Here is a 15494-nt window from a genome sequence, read left to right as displayed (position 1 = left end):
TTTCACTCCATCATTCACGCTTGATAATTCCCTCATTTAATCAGCTGCTGTCCGATTATTACGGTATTGCTATCCTGAAGCTCTACTGGAGACGTGTGACACCGCTACAAGCCCCACCTTGTAGCGGCAGAGAGCTGCAGACAGAGAGAGCTCACCTCTCTGTCAAACATGCAGCCAGTCGGAATAATAAATGAGAGGGAGGGCAAGGGGTGAAGAGGAGCGCTATAAAGAGAGAGGAGGAGCAGAGGGATGGATGGAATGATGGGCAGGTAGAAGGAAAGGTGGGGCAGAGAGGAGAAGAGGATGGATGGAGGGGGCGTGACATACATAGATCTAACAATGCTGTCTGAGATGTGGCCAATAAGAGAGAGAGAGAGAGAGAGAGAGAGAGAGAGAGAGAGGAGATCATAGTGGACAAGTGACCCAGGAACAGACACAAGTGGAGTTAAAAACCTAGCAAAGCTAACCTGGTCAAGTCAGGGCTGAGACGCAAGTAGAGCTGAAAGAATCTCTCAATTAACTGATCAGTCTATCAACAGAAAATTATTTCTTCATGATTTTGATAAACAACTTACTGTTTTAGTCATTTATCAAGTACAGAATACCAAACGCATGTGGTAGTTACAGCTTCAGAAATGCAAACACTCTCTTCCTTTTCTTAGTTTTATATCATTACAAAATACAAGCAAACAATTTCTGCACACCTGTCGTCTTTGTGCGTGTAGAAAGCATGTGTAGGAACAAAAATAGACCAAATGTAGAAAGGAGGTCGTCCTGCACTCTGCTGGAACTTGCAAAACTTCCAGATTTTACCCACTGTTAGGCTGGCTGCTTCTATTTTGCCTCTGATTCAATATATTACTTGATTTTGATGAATAAGATTCAAATCATGTCCAGGTTCTTGGTAAACTACAGATAGTAGCGTCAGATTCAGACAGGTCTTTATATTAGCGCAAAGCAACTTCATTTGTTTTAGTATCTGCTGCCAATTGGCAGATGTACAGACCTTGTTTGAAAATTTGGCTATTGATAATTGATATTTAACACCCCCTTTTAAAAATCTCCCTTATTTTGGGTATGATCGTATTGCCAAACCTCTTTTGCTTGCTTTCTGAGAACATAAGTGTGAAACACCAGTGTGTCTGTCTGCAGGTTTCACCACATGAAAATTCATGATTTTTTAAGAGTGCTGAGGTGCCAGTAACAGTGAAATAGAAGGCCAATTTCCCAGTTGAAACATGAAATACTGTTCAGTTCAGCATTCAGATGGAAAACATTGCTACAAAATACTGTTCACCTTATGTCTAACAAGGAAACTAGTTCTATACAACAGGGGTGGAAGTAACTACATTTACTCATCTCACTAGAATTGAATAGCTTTTTTTGTGGACTGCAGTATTTTTGGGTTGTTTTTTTTTTTAAGCCAGAAATTTTACTTTTACTTAAGTATGTTAGCTATAATTTACAACCCACCCTCTACAGATTTCAAATTTTATATCTTGTCTGTAGGCATCAGAGCTTTTCACACTGAAAGGTCAGTCAGCAGAGATTAGAGGATGTACTTTTTTGTTGCATCTTTTTTCATTTCCAAATTTCTAATATAAAAGCGTAGTTTGGACTTTGCAATTCTAAAAGCATGCAAATATAAAGAAACAATCGCATCTAACAATGTTACTGTTTCTAAAAAATAACACTTTTACACTGAAGTACATTTTTAATGAGCTTCTTCTCCTTAAGTAGATTTTTTAAGTATACTTTGTTTTTTTGTATTTCTCATCTACCTCAGCAACATCTATCTGCAAAGTAACAATACTTCTACTTAAGCAGCAATTTCTATGACTTTTTTCCACCACTGCTGCATAGTAAAAACTTGCAGAAAACACATTTTAAAGACTACTTGGAAAATACAGGATTGCTCAGATTTCCTGCTGTCCTTTATCACAAACAGGGAAATGTAGTCATGCGCAGTGAATAGCAAGTATTCATTTCATAATAAAAAATAAAAAAACACAAATGGCCTTCACTGCATCGGCGATTTTGGGTTTGCATATTTGGTTTGCTGTACACCACAAACTGAAACGCACGACTCGCTATGTGCATGTGTGTTTAGTGTGAGAAAAGCAGCAGAAGCAGCTAACATGTACAGTGAACATCAACCATGGCATTTTGATGGCTAAAGCGTGTTCAAATATGTCAACACTTCCAGATCATTTGCTTTTACCCCCAAGACACGAGTGCAACTTCAAAAGGTAGAGGGGCAGGGGAGAGTGCGGTGATTGACAGCGGGATGGAGGGAAAAGGAGAAACGCTTACATGTTTCTCTCCTTCAATCCTCTTGTCAGCCTGCTGGACGGCATCCAGGTACTTAAAATGCAACTCCATCAGTCGATCGACCTGGAAAGAGAGAGAAAGAATAAGAAATTGAGAGAGGCAGACAGGGTGAGCGAGAAAGAAAGAGATGCAGCACGCAAGGAAGTGACGGTGAAAATGAGAGAAAAGAGGAGAGGAAAATAAGAGGGTACAAAGGAAAGATGACTGGAGGGGACATGTGCTTTTTGTGGGATACCTATACAACACCCAGACAATATGATTAATGCAATGCCAAAGCAGCGTGATGTGTATGCATCGTCCACATCCTCTCTGCTGCTCTGTTTGGGTTTGGTTCTCTCAGACATGACAGTCCTCAACGCGAACAGGAAGACTCTTTCAGCCGAGCACAAAGTCTGTATTTATTTTCTTCCCTCCCGGCATTCATTGATCCCTTTTCATCTAATTGCCGCCAAACTCTTCACCTGTTATGAGGTGGGCTTGTGAAGTGAGGAGAAAAGATGAGCAAATAAATGCTGGAAAAATACAGTTGTGTGTTGTGATATTTTCTCAAAGAAGATGCCAACAAACGTCCCTGGAAAATTAACAAATAACCGCAGGGAGAGGGAGCATCAGTGGCAAATAAGTGAGGCGGCAGGGTGGTTTAATAGTTCAAGGTTTCAGGCATGATCCCTAAGATAGGCAGTTTCTAAATCAAAAGCGTTGTTTGGTGCTGCAATAGCTTTAAGGAGACTCTGAACATAAAACACTTTGGAATTCAGTTTGAGGATTGTGACAGATCTGGTGAAAATGTTAATTTAAAGCAAAACTGAGCTTTGGTAGAGTGTTGGGTTATGTAATTAGCAGGTTGTTATATAAGTCCATCCTCACTGGTTGATCTGTGCTCATCTGGGCTGCTAATCCACAATACTGGATATCTAGCTCTCCATTCACTCTCATAATGTGGCAAAACAGCTCCCAAAATTACACTTTAAGCACATAAACAACACAAACAGGTTTTTTGTGTGTAATTACAATTATTTGTTAAAGTACTATCAGGTTGTTTCTTCCTGGTACAAGGTTACCATACAGACTTTTCCTGCAGACGATACCTGCCAGATGTAGTTTCCAATTAAAATGGGGAAATAACAAGAAAAAAAGACATTTGATTTCCTCAACAAATGGGTACTGGGATTTGTTTATGTGCTAAAAATATTATCTTAGGAGCTGTTTTGCCATGCTATAGAAGTGAATGGAGACAGACAAATACAGTATTACCAGCCAAGAGGAGTACAGAGCAGACATGTCATCACTATGTGAACTCATAAAGCTCAGGTTACTATACAATCCAAAACACTATCAGAGCTCAATTTTGCTTTAAGATGGCTAGATTCACTGAAAAAGTTAAATTCCCACTATAATGCATGCATGAAAAAAGAAAAACATAAATATGGAAGCCAGCCATACTACACCACTATGAATTTTGTTTGGGATCTGTATCTTTGGGATCATGATGGGCTGGGAAATTTAAGGGCCACATATAGAATGATAACACATTCATATATGTCTGTGCAGGAAAACAAGAAATCCTCCCACTAACAAAGACCAACGACATCAAAAGGACAGACATGAACCGTTGAGTCATAAAAACTTTGACTCATGTCTGAACAAACAAAGTTATTTAAAGCAAGCCTGGCAACTCTCTGTAACTCAACCAGAGCAGAATGCCAGACAGAGCAATCAATCACATAATTCAGGGTATCTGTCGCTTCCAGAGAGCTAAGTTTAGGACTTTTTTGTGGTGCTATCTGAGATTAGATTTTAACAACCAAAATAAAGATGCAAAAAAGCTGGCACAAACAGCCTCTGTCTTAACATAGCTAATGAAAACTATGCTGGGCTGTATATAAAAAAAGGGAAAAAAAGGACTGGAAGAAACTAAATGTTTAATAATGTCTAATAATGTCCAGTTGTATTTAATTAAGCAGATGACAAGACATCATTTTTTACAAATTGTATTAACCCTGTCAGATTGTGTTGAGAGACACAAATGTGGATCAAATTATGATCACAACTAGGGCTGTGAATGCTCAGCTTAACATCGGTTCACTTTGCTTTATTAGTTGGTGATTCAATTTAAGAACTATTTTTTGGAACAATTCAGTTTAATTTGAGCTGAAAAGTATTAGTAATAGTTTAGTCAAAATTGTTTATCGATTAATAAAGACATGCAATGTTGTATGAATGTTCTTCTCTCTGAAATATATATATACAAAAAAAAAAAAAATCAATCAACAAAATTACTTACTTTATTTATTCTATAAAAACAACTCCTAAGCACAAAACCTTCAATTCATAGTATTCTGTTTGACCATGGCACTTTTTTCCAAGCATCTTGATTGAATCGATTCAAAGCATTTCATACTGATTCAGGTCACAATCAAAGCAATTCATTCTATTTAATTCCTTTAGCAGAACTGATGAAACTTAATTGGCAGAATTGTTTACCAATGTGTTACTGCAGTAAACAAACTGGCACACCTCTAGAAAAGAGAACATATAAAGAAAATATAAACAACAACACTGCCGGTTGGTTTCCAATCATTTGGTGAAACTTTTGCTTTGTTTCATCTGCAATACTTTCCAACTAAACATCACAAAATGTTAAGAATATGTTCAAAACACTACAACATTTAGTTTAAATTTAATTTTAGTTTAAATTTAGTTTATTTGAATTTAAAATACAGTAATTAAAAATAAACCTGATGGTGAGAAAATTTTATCTTTAACAAATTTTTGAGGCCTTAAATACAGGCAATGTCACTTTGCTGACTTTGCTGGCTTTAAGGTGTTTAAGTGTGGGTATAATGTAAATACAGCAGCCAGATACTGACCACACCCAAACTTCCACTCTGCTGTTGTTTAGAAAGACAAGACATGCGTAAAAGGAAGAGAGAGGGGGAAAGAAGTAGGAAGATGATGAAGACAGACCTTCTCACAGTCGTTCTCAGTGAACTTATTGAGGAGTCTGGTCCTCTGTTGAGACTTGAGGTTTCTCAGCATGGAGGCAATGATGGAGCAGACGTGCTCTATGGAGAAAAGAAGAGACAAACAAAAAGAGGACAAGAAAATGAGCAACCTGTGGTTTCCCATCATTATCACAAGGTCAAAGGCCAAACATCTCCCATAGTTTAGTTTTATCATACATTTTGTATTTCTTCATGAGCCAACTTACACAAGGTTCTGGCTTGTCTGCCAATCCAGCCCAGATAAACACACATACAGGCCTCCTACACATCAGTGTTTCATGAAAGTGTTTATTGTGCTTCATGGCTTAGCAAAGAGCAGAAATTGGCAACACAACCCTTGGAAAGAAAACGGGTGGCTAAGGTTTTAGTGGCATGTTAGCTGCTGTTATGCTCCTCAACAAAAATAATGGAGAGCCAATTTGAAAAACCAGTCGCTGCAAAACTCATTCACACCCACGCCTGCAGCCGTCTGCAAGAACTAATCAATTAGGGGCTGATAATTTGCAATTACAGCATGCAACCAGCAAAGCATGGACACTGTTGCAGTGAGTGAGCAGAACAAAGAGAAGAAGAAAAACTGTTAATGAAATTTAGAAATCAATTTTCATTTAAATACAAGCTGTAACACATGCATAACAGTTGTGGCAGTAGCTGAATTACATTTCTCATGGTGATTCCTTTGTTGCAGTTCAGGGGCATAGCAGGAAAGAAGGCTAAAAACACCCCAAGTTAATTGACTACATTAGCAACAAAAGCTGGTTAGTCCAATTGAGTGCCCTTGTTAACCCGCTTCATGCTATGTAAGATATTTTCTCTACTCTAAAGACCCATTTACTAACAGGCAGCGCCAGCAGTGACAATCGCAGTATAATATTTCTCTAAAATATTGAATGAACAGCACACTGTACACAGGGGGAATGGAATATGATATTGTGCGATCTCTGGATATACAAAGGGGGAGAAAAAAATGTAATTGGACTTTATCAACAAGAGGTCAATATTCTCTCTCAACGAGGCTTTGCAGTTGCTAAGCAACAAGCGTGCAGGAATCAATCCCATTTCTGCTTTTTAAAAGGGGTCGTGTTTGCAGTCAGCTCCCTTTGTGCAATCCCCTACGACCTGCAGCATCCATACCCAGAAGACTTCAAGGCTGAGAACACTGAAGGCTAAAATATCTGGCAGCATCAAACCTGTCAGAATACATGCATTTTTATCCACAATGCTTTGGAAGACACAGTGGAAAGGCAGAAGAATGCAGTAAAACACTGATCTACAGTTAAAACAATTAACTGGAGTTGAGCTCAATGGAGGAAAAAAAAAAAAAAAAAATCCTACCAAACAGTGAAGCTACTAAGTACATGGATCTAAAGCACCTTGCTGGATGAATGAACTGATGATGATGATGCTCAGATGAAGCAGTAACAGCGAGGTAGCAGCACACAGGCACCATTTTGACAATGGACACACACTTTCTGCTAAAATAGCTTTCAGGTTTGACAACATGGGCAAAATCAAAAGAACCAATGCAATTTAAAGCTTATGTCACAGTTGGCGAAAGTACCCATCTAAATTTATTAAAAATGTTCATGAATCAAATGAAGTCCGACTCACTGACAAGTTAACTGATCAGTCGATTGATAGATTAATTGGTTGATTGTCTAAGTGGTATAACATGTAGTGTTTCAACTCTTGCTGTTTTGCTTCAAACTGTGAAACTAGTGGCACTTACAACACCTGCTATTTTTATTGGAGTCCAAGGTTCCCTTATTTTAATGTCACTACGTAGACAATCTTATTTCCTGTACACAATGACAAGGAGGCTAAATGCCATTTCCAAGAGGACGCTACTTTATCAACTTGACCTGAGTGGTAATTGATGTCGGCACCTCCACGCCCTGCTGGGGAGACTATCGATCGCCGGCTGTGGAATGTTCTCTCCAAAGACTTTAAAACTAAACAGCAAGCTCTCCGCTGAGATCTGGGAAGGGGAGGCTGACGTTTTGGGTACAAGATGGAGGACAAAGCTCAGTAAAACAGCTTTCTCATCTGTCTAAGGGGAAGGTGTCCAATCGATACTTCATTTAAATGTATAGCAGAGCATTTTAACACTTGATGTGCATTCAGAAAATATGAAAAAGAGCAATGATCATTTCAAGAATATTCTCCTTTCATGCTATTGTAGCATTACAAACAACCACTAAACCTCTCAGCGATCTGCTACAAAAAAAAAAAGAAAAAAAAAAAGAAATCATCAAATGAATTGGTATAGTTAATCAGCTACGACTGTGTGCAAAGTGGAACGTTCATTTGGTATTTGGTGTACAGCCTAACTTTTTTCTCATTATCTTGGTGGGAAAATGCTGACTGACCATATCAAACTGCATAATGTGAACCTTGCTGGGTTCAAGACTGCTGCATGAATGTCCGGTGCCCTTCCAAGTGAGCTAAAGCACCAGTGCTGCTGCCTCAGAAACTTAAAAGTGTTGCATTTATTTATGGGACTGACAAACTGAAGCCACTGACTAACACAATGATTTATACGAGTTTTGGATCACAGCTACAAAGTCAGAAATTTCCCTGAAATGGCCATTTAAGAAGCACCTTCACAAATACAATAGCTAGAATAGAGGAACAAACAAACATATGAGTGATGTGTGCTTATTTTTCAAGGATGAAGGATTATCTAAATAAAGTCTGATGATGAATAATTCTCAGTATTTTTTCCAAAACACAAGCTATTTCCAACAAATCATTAGTTAAACACAAAGGCTGTTATTTTTTTAAATTGCAGATTAATGCCCATGAATGGACTTCGCTGTCACCTGTCAAAGAAAACTCACTGAAAATGGTGGGACAAAGGACAATTAAGGGGATATGTATTTTTCTGCATTAACAACACAATGACTAAAAATTACAAAAATCCAATTGTATTTTTCCAAGGCCTATATGTCTCACCAATGTAGAAAGGCACATTGTCGAACAACTGAGTAAACTCAGGTGTGAGATTTTCTCAGAGGTTCTTGCGCATAAAATGTTGAAAACTGAATGTAACAAGGGTATAATGAAACATTTAAGTTAATGTCAATTTGGGTCAAGTCCAGCAGCTGATTATGTGTGCTGGCCTGGTTGTATGATCTTGCAAACCTTTAGTAGACAGTTCTGGGTATTCAGCAAGTTTAGGGTGCTTTGTAATTTCATCCAATGCCTGTTCTAGGAAATTGGATGTTAGCCTGTGTGCGGGTAAGGATAGCCCAAGGGTTAGATATGCAAACATGGGAATGGAACTACAGCTGAGAGCTAGGCATCTCCCAGATGCAGGGCTGATAGTGGAAAAAAATCCTGACCCTGAGCCCCCAGGGGCACGGAGTGTCCTGTTTTCAACATATATTTCAACAAGCCCAGCACCATTTAGTCTTAACGCCCTTATCGACATGTTTGCTGTCTTCCCCGGGCCTCATGAACCTGCGGTCCATCCTGTGAGTTGCAGTGCATCACTGTAGGCTAACGAGACTCACTTTTGACGGCATGTGGAGCGCCTGATTGTCAGCAACCAAGTCCCGCCCCCGCTCTACTTCTGATTGGCTAGAAGGCCTATTGTTAGTGTGGTTGAGAACGAAAGCTGCACTTCTACTGGATCCAGAGAAATGTCTGTTAGATAAATCTGGGCGAACCCCTTTTTTTTTTTTTCACAGTCACGCCGGAGATCCGGCACAGTGCCGGAATGCTATCAGCCCTGCAGATGTCATTGCCTTAAAGACAGATTAAACTCAAAAATGTATGTTAGTTCAAAACATCTATGAAGTTTGTATGTCTAAAATGCATAATTGAAGTGTTCTAAAGACAAATGATCTGGACACCCTAATGAGGTAGTGGTTACAAGTGGGAATATCAACTTTTACATGATAGCCAAGATGCCAAGATATGATCTTCTCACTCTTTGTTTAACCTTTGGGTATTACACATATACAAATATCAATCACAAATGCATGACACCACAAAGTAGCTCTGTACCACTTGGTTTCTTAAATAGTCAAAGCCAAAAAAAAAAATGTGTTGTTTCAGATCTATTTTCTTATTTTTGACTAAAAAAAAAGTACATAATGAGTTGTATCTATGACTGTAAAACCCAGAACCAGGAGCTTACATGTAACACATGAAGGCAGTGAGCCTCTTCCATCAGATCACTGCAGTGCCATAACTCTTTGAGTGCAGAAAATCTAGGAGATAATGAGGGAAATACTGGTCTTTTGGACCCACAGTGCAATAATTTTGCTTGAGAACTCTTAGAGTATGTTGCATGAGCTATTTGATTACTTTTATGGTAATTTTTTGATATTTTAGAACTCCAAAGAGCCAGTTCCTGGCTCTTCCAGTTTTTCTTTTGAGAAGACTAATACAGAGCAGCACTAGCAAACTTCCTGTGTGTTAAGTGAATATACAAACTTCTATTGTGCTTTGCGTGACATGAGGGTAAGAAGATAATGACCAAATTTTCATTTTTGGGTGAACTGTTCCTTAATGTATGCAAACCTTTCTTCATCTGTAACTATACTATTAAAGTAAACATGTTCTTAGTCAATTTGCCTTGTTCAATAACAGTTACATCCATAAATCAAGCATCATTCATGTCACAATTTCGTTGTATCTTGTATGCAATGACAGTAAAGGAATTCTTTTATTCTATTCTTAATATTCAAACAGAAATCATACATTCCATCAAGTCTTCAGCTCGAACAATGTATTTATGTACTAATAGTGAATGTGCACACATGCTGGTTCTCACAAAGCCCCTGCCAGTGATTCACCGTGTGCCTCACCCCTGCCTCCAGGGGATCTACAACTCCAAGTTAACATGCAAATAACCCCGAGTTCCCTGGATTGACAGCTGAAGGAAGTGCAGCGTAGTTGTGAATGGTAGACAAGTGCAGATAGGTGGCACTTCATTGAGGGTTAGATTGGGCATGGACTAACTGTACCCTGGGGAGAGCAATCAGCCTTCCAGCACCACAGGCTAGCCTGACAGGAGCTGTGGAGTCGACATTTGTCGTCTGATTGAGCAGAAATGTGTTCAGCGTCTGAACTCTCAGGAGGTGGCTGAGAGTGAAAAGTCAGGATAAATATTTAGCAGAGCACAGTGTCTACACCATCATGATGGTCAATAAAAAACACCCACCTTAACAAGTCATTAAATGTAGAATGGAGTATCATGATCTTATTTTTCTTGTATTTCCTAAACAAATCTTGAAATACAACATATCACTACACTACTATTGAGGTGGCATATTTGATTCAAGAAAACACACAATTAGTCTGAGGAGCAATATGACGTCTGTGCTGGATTAAATCACTTAAAATGGACAATATTTTGCCACATAATGAATTCAATGATGACCATTATGTCTCTTGAAACAATTCATAAAAGCTTTTCTAGTATGGCGTATAGTATGCAAAGCCCTTTGAGACATACTTGCAGAGGTGGACAACTCAAATAGCAGTAGTGTTTCCTTCCTAAAATATTACTGCAATAAAATAAGATGAGAAAAAATGTAATTAAATGTACTTTTTACTTACAATAAAAGTAAAAAGAAGCTAACTTCAAATGTGCTCAGTAAAATGTAGTTACTTTTTTAGAAAGATAACACTGTTACATTGTTTCCATTCATTTCTTAATGGATGCCAGACCAAAGTGAAAACTAGTTTATTTAACAGAAATTAATTAATTAATTGATTGATTGATTAATTAATTAATTAAATTATGAATAAAAAATTACAAAATAAAATGCAAAGTACAGCCTGTTACCATAACTGATGGCACAATTGGAGAAATTTCCAATTGCACAGTTTCTGAGGCCTATGGAGAGTCCAAAAAAATTGTACTTTGTATTGGACGTCATATAAAATATACTAAAGTGCCATTACTAGTGTTAATAGTATTATTAATATTACTATTATTCACATTTATCCCAAAAGGTAGTGTGTGACAATCTACAGGGCTATCTTTTGAAAACTGTCTCCTTTAGTCTCCAAAAACAGATAAACGTGACAACTAAAATCACTAAAATACTGATTTATCCTTTTTGACTACAGAGTGATGAATAAAGTATTTTAGAATGACACCCCTTCACATGCATCTAAATATACTACTGTATATTTCATTTAAAGATGCAAGTAGAGAGACTGCACATGATCAAACCCCATCAGAGGAAAGGCAAAACGTGAGGAAGATGTTAATTAGATGTGTCTTTACATAGGGATCTAACAGCAAATCTCTCCCTCTGAAATACACTAATAATAGGATTACACAGTATGATTATGACAACACAGATTACAATCAAACTTGTGTCATGTAAAATGCTACTGATCTCAATCTCTGCCGAAGGAGCTTGGTGCTGGGAGAAAGGGGGAGATGAAATGTGAGTGCCCTGTTTGATTCTCTGCTTCTGACTGAGATATGTGACAGGAGTTTCCTCATTACATGAAGATAATTTTGTTTCTCTGTTGCAGACACATTATCTTGTCTTTACCCACCGCATAGCCATGCTTTATCAATCAGTGTGTGTGATTTCCTGAGTAGACATACTGATAATAAAATGATTGCGAGGACCATTCAGCACTATGGTTGTTAAAATTAACTACAACAGCCGACGCTTGCCGGATCCCCTCCTTAGAAATGTGTGATTGCATTTTACAAGCAAAACAATGTACATTTCTGCGTTTTAACAATACCTTTGGGCTATATGACCCTAGTTATATTTAAAACTATTATCAGTTTTATCATTAATGTTAATATTAACAATAAAATACTCACAAATATTATCAATAACAGTAGTAATAGAAACAAATCTACAAACCTCTGAAATAAACAACTTTCTGTGAGGATACAGCTCATCACTGCAGGATCTGCATGCTTAGCTGGGAGAATAATACACACTGGCAGCAAAAGGATCTTTTTTTTTTTTTTTACAACTCTTTCAATGCTAATAGGTAAAGAAAAGTCATGGAAGATGGATGCAGCCGATTCTTGGAAACTAAGTGAAAATGCTTTCTAAATGTCATTAAAACTGACAAACTGTAGGCACCCCTGTCTAATGCCAGCCATTTACACTGAGACAGAAGGCTAGACGTAATCCTGGGTGAAAGCAATCTCAATCAAAGTCACATTTGCTAAGAGAGGTCAAAGGCATTTTCCTTAGCTACTTTTAGCTTTGTTACATGTTCTGGTCAAAACAGACCACATTACACAAATCATATCCATCTGATCTAAAACCGGACACTAGAATGTTGCAGCTCATCAATAGCCATGGATTTACTGCCAGATTCTTGGAGACAATTAAAAAGGTACCTTAGTTCAATGCATATTTACACAATAATATTTTCTATCTGGTACTGTGTTTATCATTATCTTGAAGTTAAGATTATGTTTTTCTTCATCTGACAACAAATTATTAGCTTTAAGCCATTTCAGGGTGCTGCTGACTTTTTAGTTAAATAAATAATAATAAAAAAAAAAAAAACAGTGGCATGTAGGTGTTTTTTCAATCTACCCAGTCGGAAATTTCAACTGAGACACCCCTGCAGTCAGATTTCCAACTCAGAAAGTCGGAAGAACCTCACCAACCCTGACCTCAAATCCAAAATGGACTTCTGTCTTATTTCTGTCTCATTAAATCAGTCGTACACACAGAACTGTCCAACTTCCATCTGTGGACATGCTGCTACAGGGTTTGTATCTACAATATACCGCGGCAGAACACGTTGTTATCAACTGGTGTTGCTTACAATGGCTAAACTGGCTAGAACTGGTTTTCTGGTTTGTTGTACCAGAATGCGGTCAACTTGGGCGTGACATCATTACCTCCTCCGACTTATGAGGTACATGGAGTGCAGCTTCACTAAGGCAGTAAGTCAGTTAGTATCATACCAGTTAGAAGGCATGCTCCCTTGCAATCCAGCAATAATAAAGCATGTTTGTCTTATCAGTTATCAGTTACTTAGCAGTGCCACAATTTGGGAGAGGGGGTGCTTTTAAAAGACGTGCCTTATTTGCAACAGATGTGCTCATGTTATGGTTTGAATGCAAGTCAGGACCTTTGTCATTTTGCATCTCCTCACTGAGCTTTCCCATCTGTTTCCACTGTGTGCTGTCTAATAGAGCAGAAGTGTCATAAAAAACACACTTTTTAAAAAGAGGTCTCTATCTGCCAGCAAGCCTCACTCATTTAAATATATTAGTGTATTCATGAGAAAATAAGGGTCGCGACTGGGGCATTAGAGCTGCACTCAAAGCCGTTTGCTTGGCATTCAAGGCATACAAACTACAAAGGCTTCTGCTCCTTCCCTCAGCCTCTCATTTGTGCCCTACCAAACAAACACCCACATGTGCATGCATGCGCACACACACACACACACACACACACACACACACACACACACACACACACACACACACAGTGTTGTTGATGGTGGGGCTGCAGACGGAGCTATGACTATTGTGCCTCTCCATGTAAATTAGTTGTTTACTTCTGTTCTCTCTCACACTCATTCGCATCATTAGCCACCTAAATATAGCCACCGGCTGCCACCAATTTCTATCATAAAATCTCATTTCACTGATAATGACAGGGTACATACACCAATAAACAGAGACCCCAAAACAAAGTGAGTGGCCACGCTGTGATGAGAATACTTGTGAGCTGCAAAGTCTCATTTGTTTTCTTTTTAACTCATTTTTTCTCTCCATTTACAATGTCCCTATTAATTAAGGCATTCTGCGAGCTAATATGGTCTTGCGATCCCTGGCTGTTGGGGCTGTGTCAGTTTCAGCAAGGATTTCACGGGGATCAATCTTCCCACCAAGGTTTATGATGGAGAGAGCAAGGGAATGAGAGCGAGCAAGCTGAAGATAGTGAGACGGAGAAGAGGTCTCTACCTCCTAATTACTTTCGTTTCAAGCAGCTGATAGTTAATTAATCTACAATGTTATTGTGTTATTCTTGAGAACCGCTCTTGATTCACGGCGTTTTCAATTAGCAGTCTTACAGGAAGGGGGGCCCCACTCAATAAGCCTTATGACAGACATCTCATTAAGCCTATGGCACACTGTAAGACAAATCAATAGCAACATGATGGGAAAACCCATATAGACTGCAATCATCGTCGGAAAGAACAGTAACATGAATTAATTATGGAGAAACGCTTGTGAAGATTGCAGCTACATCACTGCAAAATTATAGAGTAACTACTGTTGCTTCATTATACTCCATATGTTACTTTGAATAGAGTGGGAAAATTGTATGTTTAAGCATTGCTTATGTGGCTACTCTAATGTCTACGAGTTGACATGAACTCAGTTTGCCTCTGGGCATTTTATGGATTTAGAGGCTTACTCTGAAGCATTCAGACTCCAAGATGTGTATTTCAAATAAACATGATACATTGAGTAAATAAGACTGGAGCTGCAGTAAGGTTATTTTTGACTTTGATGGAGCGAGGCTAACAACTACCATAAACTTCCAGTCTTTATGCTAAGCTAACATGAAATGCTACCGATAGGAAGTGAACCACTGAATGTACAGAGGTGAAAATGGAATCCAACATCCTGCTTCAATCTGGGTAAGTTGGAAAAAGGGTATTTTGCCTAAGAGGTTGGCGTGCTCCTTTAAGCATAATGTGTTGACATGAAATCATGCACTGTCAGGCTACATGTTGAATTCAGAGTATTGCATTATGAGATACCTCATGGTAGTGTTAGTTAGCTTGAGATTTTCACAATATTTCTTCATGTTAACATCAGCCCCACTTATTAATGTTAGCTTGTACACTCAGAATTACTAGTAATGCATTCAGTGTTGATGTCACACAAAACACAGACGACTGTGACTGGACAGAAAGTGTTAATTCAGGATATCTATGTTATGTTGATCTGAAGATAGGAGGCACATGGTAAAATGTCTATGTGCAAGGCACGCAGACAGATCTAGACCATCCTGCCTATAATGAAAAAGACAAGAAAATAAAGAAAAGGGATAGTTTCAATTAGAATGACAAAATTATGTTTTAGGGTGGATTTTCACTTATCTTTTTTTTTTTTAAACAGCCTATCTTTTAAGTGAGTGTCTGGCTTGCCAGGGGCTTCAACACACAGGGGGAAAAGGTTTA

The 15494-nt window shown here is 38.4% G+C and overlaps 1 protein-coding gene across 1 annotated transcript in view; it reads right to left on the bottom strand.

Moving 5' to 3' along the window:
- ctnnbl1 (catenin, beta like 1) overlaps window positions 1-15494 on the bottom strand; it is a 67215-nt gene that overhangs the window by 25977 nt on the left and 25744 nt on the right. Inside the window, exons 12-13 of the mRNA XM_030056321.1 lie at window positions 5299-5396; window positions 2314-2394 (exon numbers count right to left, since the gene is read on the bottom strand). Coding sequence (XP_029912181.1) covers window positions 2314-2394; window positions 5299-5396 — 179 coding nt within the window. The remainder of the gene's footprint in view (window positions 1-2313; window positions 2395-5298; window positions 5397-15494) is intronic.

The sequence above is a fragment of the Myripristis murdjan genome, chromosome 7 (genome assembly GCF_902150065.1).
Source record: "Myripristis murdjan chromosome 7, fMyrMur1.1, whole genome shotgun sequence".
NCBI lineage: Eukaryota > Metazoa > Chordata > Actinopteri > Holocentriformes > Holocentridae > Myripristis > Myripristis murdjan.
Note: the sequence above shows the minus strand (reverse complement) of the source record. Positions and strands in the feature narration are given on the sequence as shown.